The 21,333-nt window shown below is 42.1% G+C and overlaps 1 protein-coding gene across 1 annotated transcript; it reads left to right on the top strand.

Annotated features, from left to right (window-relative positions):
* The first annotated feature begins 367 nt into the window (after window positions 1–367).
* Window positions 368–4,592, top strand: LOC142564741 (uncharacterized). Its single transcript, XM_075675881.1, has 3 exons — window positions 368–410; window positions 818–874; window positions 4,489–4,592. The coding sequence occupies exons 1-3, from the start codon at window positions 368–370 to the stop codon at window positions 4,590–4,592; spliced, it is 204 nt and encodes a 67-aa protein (XP_075531996.1).
* The last annotated feature ends 16,741 nt before the right edge of the window (window positions 4,593–21,333 follow it).

The raw sequence follows: 21,333 nt of genomic DNA, 5'->3' as shown, positions 1-21,333 counted from the left end.
ATTTCATGTACAAAGTTTCAATTTTCAAATTAAAGCAGAGCTTTCGCGATTATGATTGTCAAAGTAAGTCCATTCGTGAGCTTTAGGTAAAAGTTAAAGAAAGTCCTGCTGCATGCATGAGCATTAGACAAGACTGTTTTATAAGTCTTTAAGTTGTTTTTTGTTCTCGAAGTGTAAGAATTCTTATAGTTCAACCAGAAAAAGAACTTGCTCACGTGTAATTTATATATATATATTTTGAAATGCATAAACATGCAGATTGTTTAGTGCACTTGAAATTCTGTGCTGCCATACGCTGTGTGTTCTAAGCCACGGAAAATGTCAATTTTGTTCTTGCTCGCAGGACACAGCCAGACTTCTCGCTAAGATGAGGTTCACCTCTGCCATCTTCCTGGTTGCAGTAATAGCAGGTAAACAGACTATGCCAATTAGCAACGCATTCAATATAACAAAAAAGATATCCCATGGCGCACTGGAGGCGAATTGCACTCCTAAACACAGAGCAGTGGACAAACGGTGATGCGGCCGAGAAACAATTTCTGGCACATATTTTACGTGCAAGCATACTGCTGAGGTTTCAGGAGAATTGAAGCGAATTGAAACTCTGTCGTCTGTCTTATTGAATGCGAATCGATTGATTCGCATTCAATTGACTCCACCGTACTGAACTCCACCGTTGACTCCACCGTTGACTCCACCGTTGACTCCACCGTTGACTCCACCTTACTGAACGGTGGAGTCAACAGATCCATAAAAAAAGGACGTTGATGTTCTCTAGGATTTTCTGTTGATATCTTTTTTGCCCTTCTGCATGCAGCGTTCGTGGTCATGATCACTGCAACAGGAGAAAGATCCGAGGAACGCAGTGAAGAAGGTACGTATAATATTTAGGTATATGTTTGTGTTGTAAGGTATTTATTACCAATATATTCTTAGGAAGCTCAGATACGACTGTATCAGGAAGCGTTGAGTTCGTCGCTGGCCAAGATTAAACAACTGAAATATTTCTGCCAGAGTTTGATTTTGCATATCTCCCTCTCTCTCTCTCTGTCTCTGTATATATATATATACATATATATATATATATATGTGTGTGTGTGTGTTTGTTTCAATTTGAACTTTCAACAGTGTTAAAGGTTGCCTGTCGCAGAGAGAACCACTTAAGTTCATAAGCTGGTGTGCTCGAAGACGCGGACATTATTTGCACAAAAATTTAAGTGCACCATCAGCTAATACATTCGCTAATTATGTTTTTAATAAGTTCACTATGCTTTAACTAATTACCTTATGCTCCATATTGCACTTTATAACTTCTAGCCATGGAGTTCGAAAAGCGGATCCACTTGGAACGAATTCTCAGGATAACACCGGTTTCAGAATAATAATTCCCCAAACAGTGAAAAAGGAATGCATTGGCGTTCCAACTACTTTTTTTTGTTTAAACGCATAAAATGATGTTTCGATAATAAAGTAACTAGAACGGCAATGTATTTCTCGGCAAAGTTCGGTAATTAAGATCTAGAAACGGTTGTCATACTGAGAATTCATTCCATGTGGACCCTGCATGAGAACTAACGACACGGCGCTAGAATATTTAAATTGCAATGTGGTCATATTGGACATATGGCAATATGGCCCATATTGTTTTTAAAAACCCAAATATTGATTTTTACTTAGTCGGTTATGCATTTCTATTTTTGTACAATAACGTCCTCTCCTTCGACAAAGTTGAAAAAATTTTGAAAGCGCTCGCTGAAACACCCGGTATATATACCGGGTGTTTCGTGCTACATGAACCCCGGGTTTTAAAGAACTGTTTATCCGCGGCTGTATGAGACCAAAGGCATATGGTCTGCCGTCATTTGGCGCTCTATAGAATAACTTATGTATTCCGCTTAATTAGTTACTTAGTAAGGTCAATACTAGAAAATTTTTTATATTTGCTTTTGGACCAAGTGCGTTACGTTACGTTTTTGAGGGCATTTCAAGACGGCCGATCGAATTTTTTGTGGCAACGTACAGTCGCGATCACTTGAAGGTGATCGCGCGAGCATCGACTGGCGGGCCTTCCAAGCAGCATAGCGGCCGATTTCGGAACTGCGAAGATAAAAATTGCACTGCCTTCTTCCCCTATTATGCTCTTCCAGGCTGCAACCATCACCCCCAAGACCAACTCGCCACATTTTTGTGTTTGTTTCCCTTTCATGACAAAGATCTGTGTGCGTCGCTTCCTCATGCATATCTTGGCCTAACAATGATGCCTCTGTGCAAAAGCTCATAACGCAGTCGAAATGAATTCGCAGGCTATGCCTTGAACGCTGACGGGAGTGACACCTTTTCAGGGAACACCGAAAGAGTGAGAGGGGAGCTATCTGATGTTTCCCTCTCGACCGACGTTGATGACGTAACGTGGCGCTGCTCCTAGTTTTGGTCGCCGCTCGAGCGATCACCTTCAAATTGATCGCGACTGTACATGCTTCGAGGTGATTTTCTCCGGCGTTTAAAGAAAACCCGCGATGTTATTAACAAAACCATGTGACTGCGCTCGTGTGCTATGGTATTGCAGCGGGCTCAACAGTGCGTCTAGCTTATCGCTTTTGAAGCACGACGGTGCTTCCTTTCCGCGGGCCACCGTCAAAGATGATGACGCACTCGTAAGACCACGCCTAGAGCCGCAACCGCTGACTTCGCCACAATCCGCGACCGCGGTTCTTTCTCACGAAGCGTGGTCGGGAGGGTTGCAATACGGTAGCGCGTGTGCGCCGTCACGTAAGACTTATTTCATATTTTGGGCTCTCTAAACGCCGGAAAATATCTTCGTGCAGCATGTACAGTCGAACAAAAAAGTTCACGGACCAAGAGATCTGACCCAAAGCTGAATGTCTCCTCAGTCTCAAAACACAGCCTGTTATTCCCACTTTTAGCCTTTTGTGGCATATGACAACATTGTGATGCACAATTTTACTGGCTGCTTTTAAAGGCTGCTCGTATATTTTGAATTTTCTGAGATACCGTGGTTCGTAAACTTTCTTGGTCGACTGTACGTACGTTGCCCAAAAAATGGTATCGGTAGTTTTCTAATGCCCTTTAGAACGTAAGAAAACCCACTTGGCCCTAATATGATTAAAAATTTATTAATTTGTTCTAGTTAATTATTTAAGTAGGCGCTATGCAAAAATACCCTGAGATGCACCACATGACCGCAAACAAATGTCCTTGGTTTCATTCAGTTGCAGTTAACCACTTCTTTAAATACTTGGCTCAAGTTACGTGAAACACCCTGTATATAGGCGACATGTCGCTTTGATTTAGCGGATGTGGTGTTGCCCTGCTAAGTACGAGACCGCGGCATGGAAATTGTGCCACTGCTCTCGCATTTCGATGAAGGCGAAGTGCAAAAACGCCCGTGCCCCGTGCATTGTGGGCACGTTCCAGAACCACAAGTGGTGAGAATTCCAGAGTCCTCCACTACGGCGTTCTAACTATAATAGCGTTGCTCTGGCATGTGAAACCCTAGAATTTAATTTTTATTATATGTAGATACATCGGACCGCATGACATGCTCTTCAAGCAAACATAGTTTCCTACCTTGACAGGTTTTTTCTTATCAATTGTTTCACAAGAAGCAAGGAAGGCGCACCAGTGGAGTATGTTTCGGTGGCTCCGGTATGTAGCAGTGAAAGTAAATTGTCGGATGAAGAGGGGCATTGCCTGGGTCTGCGATTGGTCCTCTTCGCCTAGCTCAGCTTGTGGTGGCGGGTGAAAATTAGCGGCAGCGACCTACGGAAGGACAAAACTACCGGTAAAACTTACATTCTGCGAGGGACAGCTGCCAGAGTGATGCTGGATGCGTGTCAAACGTGCTCGAGAACGTTAAACCACAACCTGACAATTTCAATCACCCGCAAAGAAAGCTGTTGTCGCAGGCAGCTCTGATTTGTCTATGCAGGAGAGTTTCGTGAAGCGCAAACATTTTTCTTATATATATATGTATATATATATATATATATATATATATATATATATATATATATGTATATATATATATATATATATATATATAGAGAGAGAGAGAGAGATAGATAGATAGATAGATAGATAGATAGATAGATAGATAGATAGATAGATAGATAGATAGATAGATAGATAGATAGATAAGCCTTCTTGTAACAAACGAGGTAAAGTTTCTTAATAATTACATTTCCGTCTACTGCATAGATATAAGCTTTAAAAGTCAGAATTAGCCGCAACAACCACTCCTTCAAAGCGAAAGAGGCACGAAAGACAACGAAGCGCCACATACAGTTGATAAAACATATCGTCTTCCTTTTACATGCATTCATTGGGCTTATCAAAAGCAGTGAATGAGAGTAGCACGCGTGCCTGTCGTGGTACGATTGCAGTTGAAGTACACGATTTTACCGTTTAGAGAGACAGTTCACGAAGGAAGGTCACTATTGTCACTGAGGCCCTTTCGCTTTTCTGCAGCTCGCGCGTCTGGCTGCAAGGCCGACGCTTGCAAGAGTTACTGCAAGTCACTGGGCTCTGGCGGCGGATATTGCGACCAAGGCACGTGGTGCGTGTGCAACTAGTCAAGGAACGCTGGACCAGTCTGATGACAATATAAAGCTACTGTGCAAGCACACCGTGTTCTGTGTTGTTTTCACGTGCTTCCTAAGACAATACAATATGAATGCTACTTCTGCGCGCACAGCCGAAAATTTTCGAAGCTATTTTCAACACACACACAACGAATACGCCACGGACCTTCGTCATATCTTAAACGATTGCGCTTACTCGCGAGGCCAGTAATGATATTACTAAGGAGGTAGAGTGGGTCACTATTTAACAAAGCACACATTGAATGCCTTGCCATGAATGAAGAGACTAAGGCGTTAATTCTGTGCAAATTAATGTGTCTGTTATCGAAGTAGAAAATGCAAGCGAGCTTAGCAACGACAACTGGGATATGGGAGACGTGGGTGCCATTCAATGTAATTAAAGAACTGCAGCTAACAATAGACTATCTCTAAGCAGCAAAGCTCCACGTTAGACATATTTTTGACGCTTTGTTAATCTGTGCTTTTGATTTTGAGCTAATACGAGATAAAAAGAATAGCGGCACCTTTATTCAAGCAACGTTATCATTGGTGTTCTGGCATGATGTATACCGCAACATCTCCCGTTGCGCAGACGATCACGCCATTTTTATAAAAGCGGTGGATGGCGAAGAGTTAGGGAAAGAGATGGCGAAGGGCCATGAAGATCAAGCGCATTACATCTTTTTTATATATAAAGGCGTTACTGTAAGAGAAGAATACAGTTCGAAGTGGCTGAAAGCTTTTAGGTCTGTTTTGCACCTGCACTGATAGATGTTGTTTATAAGCATGCTGTATCACGGCTCCAGGATGATATTTACGATTAAAGAGAACCAACTGCGGAGTTTTCAAAACATTAGGCCCGTGACTAACCTGATCAAATAGGTTGTGTGTGGCCATAGAGGGGTGTTGATTTTAAGAACGTAGTCGCAGCACGAGCAAATCTTGCAGTCTAAGTGTCCTATTATTAAATTTCGCATTACAGGCAGTCGACTACAGAGGAGTTGTCCACGATTTCTAAAATTTTATAACACCAAAGTAATCGGCAGAACATGAATGTTAGGCCCGTTATAAACTTGAAGAAAAGAATAATGATGGGTGTAACGTTAAGGGATAAGAAGAGAGCAGATTGGCTGAGGGAACAAACGCGAGGTAATGACATCTTAATTGAAATCAAGAAACGAAATGGATATTGGCAGGGCATGTAATGAGGAGGGAAGGTAACCGGTGATCATTAAGGGTTACGGACTGGATTCCAAGAAAATGGAAGCGTAGCAGGAGGCGGCAAAAAGTTAGGCGGAGGGATGGGATTAAGAAGTTTGCAGGGACAATATGGCCACCATTAGCACATGCCCGGGGTTGTTGGAGAAGTATGACAGAGGCTTTGCACTTCAGTGTGCGTAGCCAGACTGGTTATGATAATGATGAAACTTGATCTAGCAAACGTATTTTTAAAGAACATCAGGACCATTGCGGACCTAATTTTCATGTTCACGGCCACACAGCTGAATTCACATTCAATTGGTATTAGCGGTCTATTACATGGGAACCAGTTTTGTGACGGTCTTCTTGCATAGCTACTATTTACAGGCCTTCTACTTTCTACCAGCTGCCATTGACAAGGTAGTAGAAGCTTTGCAGGGCACAATAAATGGTGTTCCATAAGTGGCATACGCATTTCTTCAATCAGCTTTCTAGCACGAAGTCAGAAGGGCTCCCCCACTGTTGGTCTAATATGTAAACCTCGCACATTTCCTCTTAGATATAGAGACAACTCATGAGACTCAACTGAGAGGCTCGGTATTTGGTATGTTCGGAAGGCATCGGTCACAAGGTGTATGCCTAATCGTGAACAGGGTCCAGCGTCCTCAGGGAACTCGGTGTAGCATACTGATATAGGGTGGCGCCGTATTCTCAAGATGTACGTGTAAGGCTCTTGTATAGGTTGACGAGGAACTTTCGGTGGCCACCCTACGTTGTGTGCGACAAAAACTTCAGAAGTTTTATCATTTTTAGTCATTTACATTTAACGTATTTGATACGACGAATGAAGCTTAGCCATGAATCAAGTACAATGCCTAGAAATTTGCGTTCTTTGACAACAGGTATCTGCTGTCCGTGTGCCTTGAATTTGTGAAAGGGCACAAAGAAGAGAACGAAGAGAGTGAACAGGACGCGGCAGTTAATAACAACTGAACATTTTTTTATTCATCATACATTTTTTTATAATTCATCAGGAAGGACACATCTAGGCGCCCACTATAGAGAATGGGGTTGTTATTCTGTTTTTGAAGACACAGAATATCTTCAAAAGCACTAATCAGCTGCGCCGCCGCCATAATTAATTTTTGTGTACATATTTGTTTCCTTAGAAAAAAATTGATCAGATCTGATTAAGCGCCTTGTCCTGTCCGCTCTCTTTGTTCGTGTCTTTTTTTTTCAAGATCCAAATAAACCCACTAGCCCAGTTATGCATTCTGTTATAATATGTTGTCCGTGTAGTTTGGTAACTAACTCCGGGACGAGCCTTGAGTTCCTTGAAAAAGAAAACTGGTAATATTTTGGGGGCTAACCTTACAGCCTTTTGTTCTGCCCATTTCGACGCTATGTTTAGACTAAGCTGCATTTGTTGCTCGCACACTTTAAGGTTTTCCTGCGTCTACCACGCTATTTACTTAGTCATTTACTAAAGGCAACGGATGTGTATTAGGACTTGTTGCTGGACGAGTTGGTGCATATTAGCAAACGTTTCTTGACTGCGCGAACAAACAATTGCAGAGAGAGCCAAAGAATGTATTTATAGTCCCTTTAGCATTCTTGTCACGTTCCGTATGGTAGTAGACTGAGTGTAGGAATTTATACGTGAAAGAAACCTCTTCCAGTTTGCCTTCGTTGCTTGTCGTCGCATCCTTCTTCCCTGTGGTTTAGCATGCTTCAATTTAAAAAGAATTTCAGTAGTGGGACCTTCACGTAGTTTACACCAGGGTTTATTTGGTCTCCTTCGTGCCATCTGCGATTAGTATTCCACCAGGAAAGCCGTCTTTTGAATTAGCCACCACTTGCTTGAGGAGTGACCTCAGCTGCGTCAATGATAAAGGCGGTAAAGTATGATACGGCATGATTTATGCTAAAATTACTTCTAAAATACCGTGTTGAGTAAGTAGATTTCTTAAAACGTTTCCGATCAGGCAATGCCAATTTCCAGCGAGGGGCAATTGGAGGGGAGTCTTGTTGTGTTATTCAGATTAACATTAGTGGGAAGAGCTCAATTCCAAATAGATTTTTCATTACATGTCGTTCTAAGTCAAAGAGAAAGGAAGCGTAGCCAATCGACAGTTCTGTTGATGACTATCAATTATGGTGAAGATTACAATATATTGGTTAGGTCTGACTGAAGAGACACACTCTAGAAGTTACAAGGAGGTTTTCAATGAGGTCACCACGCACCTCGCATCGCGAGTCTCCCCACAACGTGTTGTGAGCGTTAAAATGACCCACTAGTATGTAGGATTGTGGAAGTGGATATATGAGCTTTTAAAAACCTGTTTTACTAAGGTGATTATTTGGGGGCACATTTCTGTAACGCAACAATAATGAATTTATTAAAGAAATGCCCGAACTGACACAGCCTCAAGGACCCTAAGAACTCACACAGCCTCACAGCTTCAAGGGCCACATGTTGGCAAGCTACAGAACTATGGTTAAACCACTGAATGACGCGAAAGCGTCGTATCGGTGTTTCTGTTAAACAGCGTATTGCCGAAGAAGGTTGGGTTGTGTACATTTAATGTATGTCTCTTGAACTCACAGCACATTCGAATAAACTTCGGTAACATTTCTTTCACGCCGTCCAGGTTGCGGTTGAGTCTGGTGACATTCCACTGTAATATAAAAATAACAGGAAAATTGTTTTGGTGCACCCTTATATTAGAGGATGATTTTTGTTGGAGGGGGTGAAGGGACAGCATTTGCAAAGTAAGCCGTGGAATATTCGATGGCGGGGGTAGCCTCCAATCCTCAAGACCAACAAGGGCACGCTACTTTGCTGGATGAACACTTAGAAACGCCGGCTATGCATCAACGTTACAACCTAATATATATTTTCCCGAAACTACATATATTAGACAAGGTAACGGTTGCTGTCGGAAAATAGGAAGTTAAATGAACTGACTAGAAGACAGGAAAGATTGACAATGAGAGAGAAAGACGAAGGTATAATAATCTTGGTCGCCATTCAACAAGGGAACAAAAACAATTCCCCATTGTGCGTACGAGTCATTGTATGAGGCCATCATCACCATCATCAGAATATGAAAATGCGACTACTGGTTTCCTCCAGATGGGTGAATCTGGAGCCGCCGCCTGTGTGAAGCAGTGGCTAAGGAGGTATGTTGCCTCCGCCCGAGGTCGGGGGGGGGAAGGGCAGGTCTGGCTTAAAGGTCCAAACACGCAGCATCGGCAACCCCTAGAACCACTCTTTGCCCAGACAAGGTTATGTCGCGCAAGGCTACACGCGGGAGGGCCCAACAGAGACGTGCTCGAGTACGTGGTGTCGGAACACCTCAAAACCATGCTTACGCAGACGTTCCTGTGGGTTTGGGAAACCTTGTCACGTGGGTACAATTCTGCACAACATTAGATAAACAGAAAGGATATTTCTTCTCATTTTAGATTGACACATCCCCAGTAGCACATGTGGCGGTGCTAGTAGGTTCCTACTGCTAGTAGACCACAAATATTTTTATTGCTTAGTGCAGAAAGGAAGGATGGCAGGGAACTAGGGAAACTTTGTTCCCTTCCATCTTGGAATAAAAAAAAGGTTTCCTTGCCTTCTTTCGTTCCTCCTTGTTTGCACTAAGCGATGGTAAGTATTTATAGTCTACTGAGCATTGCCAGCTGCCCACTCATGCCTACTTAGTCAAGTTGGCGTCAAACACTCACGCACGAGGGACTCTCCTACGTGCAGCAATTCGCTGCTTTGCAATGCCCGGAGAGAGGGATCCTGTCGATTAACCAACCCAAAGTGCTACAACCTTGAAGGCTCCTCGACAGAGACAACGAAGCCCTTTGGCTATGGTTACGCTCAGATAGCTCTTCCGGACTGACACATACGGGGGAAATCGGCAGTCGCCTTTTTCCTATCGCCTTCTTTGAACTTGCACTTGGCTTTTTCTTTCCCTATCTGGCCTGTCATCTTTTTTCATCAGTGTTTCTCTTAATTCATGGTGACGTGGCTTAACGCTCTGTAATTTTCCTCCATAGTACCCGAGCAGAAGGCTATAGTCGCTTTGAATGGCTAGCGTTATAATAAATAATCTCATAGTGGGTGCTGCGGTGGATGACAGCCATAGGGTCCAAACATATGTTTTAGTATCGTAAAATCCCAAACATCAGTAAACAATAAATGACAGGCACTGAAATGCGACTGGACTGAAGCAACAAAAATATTTGTAAGCCGTGCGAGAATTTCTCAATGTTTTTTTCTTGTCGCTTCTGAAACCGAGAACATAAAATGTATGACATGTCCCCATTTGCTGTCGTGACAATCACTGCGCAGAAAAGAGCTTTAAGGGAACGATGCCTTGCTATTTTCTTGGCAAAAAAAGCCAGTACAGGTCTGTCTACAGTGCGAACCTCAGGTGTACGCTGACTTGACCGGATGAAACGTATACAAGACGAGGAAAAATGGTAACCATAGAGTACACAGCTGCGTATGCAATTAACGGACAGTTACCGGTTGAATCGGTGTGGTTAAAATCGGCAAGTCACAAACCTCCGCAATAAACAAATGTCCAAACTTGACAATAGAATTGCGCAGTCTCAGATTATTGTGTCTTCTATGAAATGATTTGCAGAAAACTGTTATTCACTGACTAAAGTAAATGATTTGGTAACGGTGGACTATTTCATACGCCACTGCATTGCTCGTTCACGAGATGCATAAGAATTGATAGTGCATTAAGATGAGATAATTATATTAAAATAAGATAGCGTCTCACTGTGACAGTAAAGGCCACACATTTCAGAGCGAACCAATGGGCGTCGTTTATTGCCAGGCAGTCGTGGACTAGCCTGAATATTAGGTGCACAAGCAGATTAGCAGTCGAGATCAAACGCGTGCGTCTAATCCAAAGCCCTTGTCATGGCAGCTTTGGGTACATGCAGTGAGTTCTGAGCATCCGGTGCCTTGTGCTGCTGGAATGTGATGATAATGATTTGCTAATGTTTCAACTAATACGCTCGAGTAAATACCGTATTGCTGTTAAGCAAATGCATTCACGGGGTCTCGTTACTTAGAGTTTCTAAGAGTTTCACCTAATGCGGTAAGCAATATCTTGAGCCCTCTGGAAATTGTTCTAACTCGCCTGTCATTTACTAGAGCAGCAGTAAGCCGTAACAGCCGACACTGCCATAGCAGTAATTTGTGGCGATGGGAACAAGTTCGTCCACCTGCGACACAGCACTGGTTTTTTAGCGATGCGCGCATGGTTATCCTATAATGCCACAACACTGCCTGTGTCCGCCCCTAAAAACACGCAGAGGCACAGCCACTTTCGGACTGTGTGGGTCATAAATCTACACAGATAGGAAGTTCGAAACTTTCGAGACTTTACAGGTGGTAGAACATGCAGCCCTCAAGCGAACAACCCAAAAGGCGCTAAAGCGGCGAGGCGGTTTAGTTGGTTGCTGGATCCCACATTGTTGTTTGCAGCGCAGATTTTAACAATACACTGAGCGAAACATGTAGATTAGACGAGCGCAGGACTGCAAGAGCGCTGGCTAGTGCTCGTACAGTCTATTTGCTTTTTCCTGTGCGAGTGTTTTTCAAGTCCGCTTTAAAAACATGAATGCGGGAACTCTAAAGCCATATGTGATGTGTGGGTTCATTCGTTTCGCCGTGACTGTCCCAGTTTATGGGTTCTGCCGCAAGGGCCTGCAGGTATTCACGAAATATATTTGACATAACCCCAATAAAAGCAAGACGGAAACATAAAAACTGACTTAAAATTTATTACTGGAACAATATTTCAGGCGACGCCTGTCACTACGGCAGGGGTTACCATCGCAAACTTATCTAATGCTTGTTCGCTCAAAATGACATCCCCGTTATGATCCATCAAGAATAGAGTCCGTTCCCTTTTTTCGTGGTGCGAAGCTATCGAACCCATTAGATGCAGTAATCCCTGATACCAAGGGGCACCAAACGCGGGAGAAATTGGTTATAGTAATGGTGCATATATATATATATATATATATATATATATATATATATATATATATATATATATATATATATATATATATATATATATATATGCAGAGCTCGTTGCGTCGTCCTCAATTTAAGTAGAACCCTTTTCGTAAGCCTCCAGGTTTCTACCCCGTACGTGAGTAGTGGTAAGACACAGTTGTTATAAACTTTTCTCTTGAGGGATAATGGCAACCTGTTGTTCATGATCTGAGAATGCTTGCCAAACGCACCTCAGCCCATTCTGATTCTTCTGATTCTTTCAGTCTCGTGATCCGTATGCGCAGTCACTACCTGTCCTAAGTAGATGTATTCCCTTACCACTTCCAGTGCCTCACTACCTATCGTAAACTGCTGCTCTCTTCCGAGACTGGTAAACATTACTTTAGTTTTCTGCAGATTAATTTTTAGACCCACCCTTCGGCTTTGCCTCTCCAGGTCAGTGAGCATGCATTGGAGTTGGTCCCCTGTGTTACTAAGCAAGGCAATATCATCAGCGAATCGCAAGTTACTAAGGTATTCGCCTTTAACTCTTATCCCCAATTCCTCCCAATCTAGGTATCTGAATACCTCGTGTAAGCACGCTGTGAATAGCATTGGAGAGATCGTATCTCCCTGCCTGACGCCTTTTTTTATTGGAATTTTGTTGCTTTCTTTATGGAGGACTACGGTGGCTGTGGAGCCGCTATAGATATCTTTCTGTATATTTACATACGGCTAGTCTACACCCTGATTCTGCAATGCCTCCATGATTGCTGAGGTTTCGAGTGAATGAAGCGCTTCCTCGTTGAAATTGAAAATTGAAATGAAATTTGTTGTATTTGAGAGAGAATGTTAAATTCTAGTGACTGGTGGAAGCGTAATTTTGATTTCGGGCTTGAATTTTGTTAAAAAGGTTTTCAAATATTCGACCATTTTAAAAAAAAACAGAAGCACGAAGTTTACAAATTCATAGCTCTGCATCAAGAACAGATATCGAAGTTGTGTGTATGGCATCCACTCGACCATTCTAAGCGGACAAATTATATATGTCGTTTTACATCTTACGTGAACTTGTTACGTTGGTTACAATGGTTGTGCAAAAGCTGTATTGCCATACTACTAAATTTTTTGATATTCATGTGCAACATATCAATTTTGTCCGCTTTAAATGTACTATTAGATTCAATCCACATAATTGTATTATCATTTTTCATTGCTGAGCTACAGAGTTGTAAGCTTGATAGTTTTGATATTTTAAAATATTCGATTTTTGCCAATCTTTAATAATAAATTGAGAATTTAAATGTAAAATGCGTAACCCACAGTCAGTAGATTTTATGTTTTTCTTTTAAATGCAACAAATCTTGTCAAATTTGGTGCAGTGGGTGCCGAGAAAAACGAATTCTCCTTTTACTTGTACTTAGATAGGAGCACCCGAGCTAACGCTTCCTCTTAAGTGCTTTCAGAGTTCGTTACGCCTGGTTCAAATGCGTCGCCTATGCTTGCGAGGTGGTATAGGCCCGTGTTCGTGTTGTTGTTCTGTCGACAATTATCGATTTAGAAACGCAGGGTTATTTCCTTTTTCTTCACAAAGACCACAGGAGAAGCCCACCGGCTTTTTGACGGCTGGATGATGTCCCCGTGCAGCATTTCACCGAATCGTAGCCTTATAGCTTCACGTTGTCGCGTCGAAACGCTGTAAAGGCTCTGTCAGAGTGCACGAGCGCGCCGTTCGGTTCCAATGTGATGCTTTGCAACTGGTGTTGTCGAATCCTCGATGACGTCGGAAAGAAGTCTTTGTATCGTCGAAGAAGACTTTCGAGCCATTGTTTCTTACTCATGGGGAGACTTGGACATATGTCAAAGGCAGGTTTGGGAACTGTGGCCGTCGAGGTAGATTCGGCAAAATCTGAGAAGACAAACATATTGCTGGTTTCCGCAATTTTCTTCAGGTATGCTATCACCGCGGCCTTGTTGAAGTGCTAGAACTTCTGGCTTAAGCTGGCCAGCAGATATTGCGCTCTTCCTCTGTGCAGTCGGGCGATTCCTCCACGCCAATTTTCCGATCTAGCTGTGAAGGTTGGTCGCTCTGGATGACGCATTTTAGGCCTGCGGATGTTTCGATGCCGACGGAAATGGCTGTGCTGGAGGAAGGCGGGATGCTGACTTCTGAAGTTCTGAGTTCTGAAGTACACTCAAGGCAAGGTAGCTAGGAGCACTCCCCGGCGGTATCGCTTGATCTTCGGATAGCGTTATTGACGGACTTCAGGACGATGATTGTGCCGTGTTGGCTCAAGAATTTCATGCCGAGAATGACGTCTCGTGAACACCGTTGGAGGAACTATGAACCATCGCCCAATGAAGCAAAGTATCTAAGCTTGTTCTAGTACGGGTACCTTACTATCATGTATCAGTATCTCAGAATGTTCTCAGTCCTGAGCTCATATTCTTGTAGTATGCTCAAGGGAAATGTAACTGTACACTAATGTGAGGCGGTTTGTAATTTTTTACATTATTTGTTTCAAATAAAATATTTTCATGGGTGCAGTGTGGGCTTTTTAATTTGAAGGACGCTTTGAGACAGTATTTAACGGTATGCTTGCAATTTTTTAACATGAAATCAGGAGGATCATATATTGTGCCGGCCATAGGTACTCCATTCGTGTATTTTTATGAATACACAAAATCTCATTCTTCCATCGCATGTAGCTTGTAAGGCATGAAGCAAAAATAATTTAGCCCTGTGATGAAAGAATAAAATTTCACACAATCTTGGTAGTTTGGCAATTGACGTTGCCATTAAATTATTGCGTATGTGGGATGCTTATACGCATTTGTGTGGACATTGGAACATAACGTGGCATGCGCATGCTCACCTGAAAATGACCTCCAAAACCATACTACTGCTAAAATAACAGATTTACTCAGCGAGCACGTGTGGTTTATTGAGTTACACATTTGCCAAGGCATGTGTAAGCACAGTATTTATATTTAGTACATATCAACCCTTTCCTCGCATCACTTTTCACAATTCTTATGTGGTTCTAACTTAATATTTATTGTTGTATAACGTAAGTAACAGGTAGCATTATGAAGCGTGAATGTGAATTAAAGGTACCGGCTTTCACCACTTCACTCAAAAGTGATTTTACGAAAGCTAGAAACAGAAATTTCCATTTTTACTGCCACTTTCTTTCCTTCCTTCCCACGAAATGTTGGATTAGTATGCATTCGCTAGTAATTAAACTAATGTATTTTGAAGCTACTCGTTTTCCAAACCTTCATATTATCCAACAAGTTGAAAACTGGATACTGGGATAACTCACGTCTGATATACACAGCGCTGTTTGTCTGCAATTATTGAAATATTTCCCGTGGAACTCCGGCTTTTGTGAGACAAAACATTGACCATAGATGTTCCTATTCATGTCCTACAAGGTATGTTGTAAGGGATCTATGCAATAAAATGTCAATCTAAATTGGCACAACATATATATATATATATATATATATATATATATATATATATATATATATATGATTTACAAACACACACACTCGGACAACGTATAATCATTTTATAAAGCCGCTATTTCTTGTATCCTGCAACTTGAAAACAAAAGTGTAACTTCTTCGTCACTGAAACTTTTTGTTCGTGTATACAATAATATTATTCAGCTTTCATTACTCTGACAAATTGGAGGCACAGCTCTCATGCAATGGTTTGTATTGTAATGATTCCCATCTAAATTTAATATGTGCAGCTTTCACTCTGTCCTACAAACCTCACATTGAGTCACTAAAGTTTTCTGTGCTGCGATTACCTCGCCACAACTTATTTCAGCCAGCAGCTTCATCAGAGCCGGCGGGCTTACATCCTGACTGAATATGTCTCCTGACCACCACACGGAGACATTTGAATAGTTTTTGTGTCCATACTATAGAACTGTGGAATTCTTTACCCGGTCAAGTTCGTTCAAGGTCACTACATCGAATTATTCTATCTTGTATATGTGGGCCACCGATCTTGCATTACATATTTTTTTCTTTTTGTTTTCACTTCTTTATTCTTTGCTAAATTTGTATTCTCTATTCCTCATTCCTCCAATGGCCGTTAACGCGAAAAGTATGCTGAAATTAATGAATGAAATAAATTTCATTGTGATGGTTGTGCTAATTTGAACGTAGGGGATTTAGCATTTAGAGAGCCTTAATGATACCCTAACCAGAAAAAATAGTATAAACCGAGGCAAGTGCTCCGAAGCTAATATGCATCACAACATACTAAGATGTACGCCAGACCGCACCGGCCTACAGTGATGTGCACCCCAAGTAACTCTAGACTATAATGTGGTGTGCACGCCAGACAACCAAGGTATGCGCATGTGGTAGCATAAACCACCCTGGTGTGCACACCAGATGGCACTGCACCAGTGTGATGTGCAATCAAAACGCACGCATTCACTGTCGTTTGCACAACAGAACACACCATGCCACTGTGGTGTGAACACCACAAAGCACCAAGCCCCTCTGCTTTGTACACCAGTCCCTGAGCACGTGCTGGTGGGCGAGTTGGTTATACATGATTACAAAGAAGGCGCCAAACAAAACAACAGACGAAGGAAGGAGACACGAGACAACCACGTAGGCTGTTGTTTTATTTGGCGCCTTCTTTGTAATCTTGTACACCATAACACACCAGATGACTCTGTCGTGTACACTGTGTAACACCAGAGCCTGCTGGTGTTTACACCGGTAAACATCAGGACACACCAAACCAGCCTGGCCTATTTTTCAACTAGGTTTGGTTCGCCTCTCTTTGTTTTGCGCAACCGTTACAACGCCGGATAGAGAGATACCTGGAAAATACTTCGAATGAAAAAGACTTTCACAGATCGGGGAATATGCGCAATATGTTGTTAAAATCGCCATGTTAGAACGGCATCGCGCCTTAAGGTTCACTTTCGTAATTGCGGTGCACGTTATGATTGCAATTAAGTTCTGGCAGAGTGAAAGGTTCACTTGTGGTTATAGTTAGACCGTCCGGTTCACGCTCACTTAATCGGCTGCAGCTTGTCCTAGATAGGACAAAGGCGTTAATATACAACCCACAGCGGCGTATACAATACAGTTATACAATACGCGGTTCAATGGATCAGTCCAAAATATGTACATTCCTATCGCAGTGATTAAAACACGTGCCGGATGAAAACTGTTATGCATAATTTGAATTGCAACAGTTCTTTGTGCAGTCGGCAATTCACTTGGGTTACAGCGTGCGGGTATTTATATCTAATGTTTCACTCCGCGTAAAAAAGCGCGTTAACAATTGGGGAGCAGTTGCAATATCGCAATGTTGCTTGCAACAATGCAAATTGATTTAAAGTGTAGAGCATACATGAATTGGAATCAGATAAACACTTTATTTTGAGACAATCATGACACATCTATAGAGCCTGTGTGTAGCCGAGGTCTATTCCGAGCTGGAGCTGTGGTCAAGGCACAGACAGACTTCCAGTAGAGGTTCAAGGCATATGCCTACGTTCAAACCCAATGATTGGCAGCTTTTGGTGCATTCGTTGGCGTCCGGGCATCCGTGGCCGTATACTGCAGAAAAGCGATATGTTACTTGGAGACACCATCAACTAACATTCTCAAATCAGTCAATAGATTCGAAAATTTAATTTCCAGACCCCTAACATAAGAAACAAGAACCTACGTTCATCAGAGCGTGCAATAGTTATGTGCTTATTAACCACAGCAGTAACTGGCTCTCGAAGTGGACACAGCGCATTTGTTAAGAACAAATGCTCGCCGAATAAGACAACGTCGTCCTATTTCGCCATACTACAGTTTGTTCCGGGATCCAGAAAACATGCGCATACTCCGCCACTTGCCATCAGTGTGGGATACAAAGCAATTCATAAGAGTGATCTATAGAGCTTGGGCATTGTGCAGGTATTGGAACCACCAGTTGAAAACTGGAAATCCATTGATGCGTTTCAGGCGTGCCTGACACAGTTGATTGAATTAGTACGTCTAAATGAAGACACTGTCTTATGAGATTTGGTAAAAATATATCGAAAGACAACCGTGCGAACATATACAATACTTTCTAAAAGGAAGTGATGGAAGAGTATTGTCAGTTCGCTCTTGTTCACACTGAACATCCTTCTATGTGACGTATCAACTGGCGCAACGCATCACTGTGTCAACAGGCATTCTAATCGCAGTCTCCGCCATGCGGAATTTACTTAAAGATACATGCAAAAGGGGGGGGGGAAGCACACTGTGGGTTTATTTTTGCCATACTTGCGATATTCATAAGGGAGGGCATTAATTCTTGCGACAATGTTAGAAGAAATGTACATAGCAAAAAAGAAGCTACAATAACAAAAACAACTGTGAAAAAAGGGGAAGATCGTATTCTAGTAACAGTGGGTAGGATCAGTAAACAAGCAATGTAGTAATTTATGGTTTCGCGGAATGATCTACAGTCAGTGCATGAGACGGTATCTTCTGGGTGACGGTCCCAATAGGTTATTGCGTCAGGGCAGAAGGAAGTGTTCATGGCAGATGACTGGGTGATAATATGTGCTATGTGACGGCTGTGGCTTAAGCGGAAGGATGCACGTAAGGCTGGATTCAACAGGGGAAGCCTGGAGTGTGGATGATAATAAAAGATGTGAAGTAAGCAGAGACAAGAGATGATCCAGCGGGAAGCCAGTGATGGTATTTCAAGTGCACTTTTTCGTGCGGTGATGCTCGTTTCACGAGATAAATTGCGCTATTAGATATGCCTAAAATCATATAGGTTCCTGCAGACCGTGCACGTTCTCACAGTCCGTCAGTAAAAGGTAGAGCCACAATTACTCTTAGATACCACTTCACATCAGAAAAACTCGAAATTCTCAGTGTACCAGGAAACCTAAAATGCTACTGTGCAAGGAAATTACACAAAAACACATGATGCGGCCCTGCGTAAGGTATTTTTCGCACAAGTGTTCGACATGTTAAGAAGGAACATTTTTGCAAGCGCATTTACTGAATATACTTGATCAAAACATTCAATGTTTGACTATCTAACGTTTTCAATTGCCGACATTTACATAGCTATGGCTAAGTACCGCGCAACTCACATTCGATTATCTGAGAAGAAATGATATGTTATTATGTAATAAGTTTTCAGCGCTAATGTAAACAGATGCACGTCGTTTTATGCATGTTACTGCTATATTTTAAGTTAGAGACGTAAATGTAGCATATTCTGCAAGTCCTCATCATGCGAAGGATTAAAAACAGACATACAGTGTTGCAAAAAAGGTGACAATCATGGAACTTCGGGCAATAAGAAATGTGCCACAGAGGAGACTATGACAAGACTTTTTTATGTACGCATATTTCAGTCACTCTGGAATTGCCATTTCATGAAAAAGAACTGCCTGCTTCAGAAAAAGAAACAATATGTTATGCCACACAGACATGCGTCCCTTTCATGCTTACCGCCTCCGCCACGCATCTCCTCGCTGCTCTCCTCCGCTGTAGCCGTAATGGCGAGGAACGCTGCACACAGGTAGGCGCACATGATAAGAAGCTACCGAGGGCACAACAAATTTTTTTTGTTGAAGTCACAGTTTCATGAATTCTTGGGGCAGATTTCGCCAGCCATGGAAGTTGATTATTTCGTAGAAAACGGAAATGAAATCCAATCATATGTGCACTTTGTAGAATCTCATCGTTGTAATATTCCTACCAACAATTTATATCAGAATTCACAGCTCTGCGACAGTAGTGTGCGCCCGCTTACCCATTTTCAGGAGTGCATATTGCGTTAAGCGTATAAACAGCTTTGTTAATAATCATGCCGAGTGCCTTGCCACTTGGCACCACCCGCTTACCTGTCAGTACTGCAAGGAGCAACACAGCAGAGGTGAACTTCATCTTAGGAATTGATCTGATGCCTACGAGGGTGAAGGAAAATCTTCGTGTTATTTTCCTGAAAACACACAGCTTATAGTGCTAAAAAAAAGAAATTCCCTTCAGGCTGAACATTAAGAGCATTTAGATTTTCTATCAAGATTAAAATATTTAGGATCCAGTTCCGCCTCTAGATGGCGTTTCAACGTGGGATATCCCCTTAGAAACGCATTTGTCCTAATATAGGACCGTTTCGACTTAGCGTAATCGCTGTAGTTTAAAGCAGCATAGCGTGTAGGGGAGACTTCATTTGAAAAATTGGAGTGCCGCTAGGATGAAGAATAGCAACACACTGTTCGATGGTTTAATGGCGTGGAAATATAGTTTGAAACGGCTGCTCAGTAACCTGCGGGCGAGAATATTTAGTACATAAGCTTTTGGTATAATCTAATGTCCTTCTATTCGGGATGCAAAGCCGTGGGTAAGGATTTTCTCGCTTAGTGTGCACTGTTATTTGGGGGGGGGGTGTTCTTTGGAATGATGTTCCCAAAATATAAGGGATCGGGCGACAATTCAGCCTTATTGAGAAGTAATGGGTTTGTGGCTCACGAGAGAGCAAAACTTCATACTTACTTTTTAGGAAATTATTTCGTACACCTCGCGTTAAGCACAATATTGATGTTTTGCTAACTATCAAAGTCACGAAAGCAATACTGAGTTTTCAAACTTCAAATTCTTTTTGAAATTTTAAAATTGTTTTGGAACAATACAAGCTTTTCGTGCTCATTCAATAACGGTTTACGGGGAACATATGAATCAGTAGATTACACACTTATCACAGAAACAACGTATGCATAATAGTAAATATCAATCGTATGCATAAGAACATTTGTCGACTGCTCACAGAAACATCAGAAACGTACCTTAGAGGAACAGATGCAAGAGTTTGGCTAGGTCTTCGATCTTAGAAGAGCTAAAACACTGATTAAGGCATGACAATGGGCCTGCTTTATATCTTCCCTTAGGCCGGAAAGGACGCACGTGGAGAAGGGTTAGGCATCTACTCAAGAATTCACTGGAGACCGGATAAGGCCATTGCTCTTCGATGGGCAAGGTACGCCAGCCTAATTTGAATTTTAGAGCGATGCATGTTCGATGAACCACATATTCAAAAACAGGAAACCGGATACACATCCTCCTTAACGTTATCTATTTTTATGCATGACAAATTTAAAATGGGGATTAAGATGCATGCACTGTTTCTTGGGAAAAAACTTATTGGGCTTATATCTCATAAAAGTGATTAGAAAGAATTTTGGGGGGATTCATTGCTGCGATGATTCAAATTGTTCTGTGGTGCTAAACAGTGGTGCTAAACAACATCAGTGCGGAGCTCACCGATACAATGTTACTGTGGTGATCGTTCTCTAAAAATAGTTTGCTTATTATTACACCACAAGCAAGTGCTATGACTATATTGAATCGAGAATAAATATTTTGAGATTGCATACAGCCGTTATACATGATCCGCCTTACCTCCTTTGTCTAGACCAGTTCTACGTCCAGGCTAGCTTAATGCAAGACATC

This window comes from Dermacentor variabilis, chromosome 11 (assembly GCF_050947875.1).
Source record: "Dermacentor variabilis isolate Ectoservices chromosome 11, ASM5094787v1, whole genome shotgun sequence".
In the NCBI taxonomy this organism is placed as follows: Eukaryota; Metazoa; Arthropoda; class Arachnida; order Ixodida; family Ixodidae; genus Dermacentor; species Dermacentor variabilis.
The sequence above is the reverse complement of the archived record's forward strand: the minus strand, read 5'-3'. Positions and strand labels throughout refer to the sequence as shown.

Coding starts and splice junctions, on each gene's coding strand:
- LOC142564741 (XM_075675881.1), top strand. CDS start 368: ATGAGGTTCACCTCTGCCATCTTCCTGGTTGCAGTAATAGCAG. Junction 411..817: donor CCTGGTTGCAGTAATAGCAG/GTAAACAGACTA, acceptor TTCTGCATGCAG/CGTTCGTGGTCATGATCACT. Junction 875..4,488: donor CGAGGAACGCAGTGAAGAAG/GTACGTATAATA, acceptor GCTTTTCTGCAG/CTCGCGCGTCTGGCTGCAAG.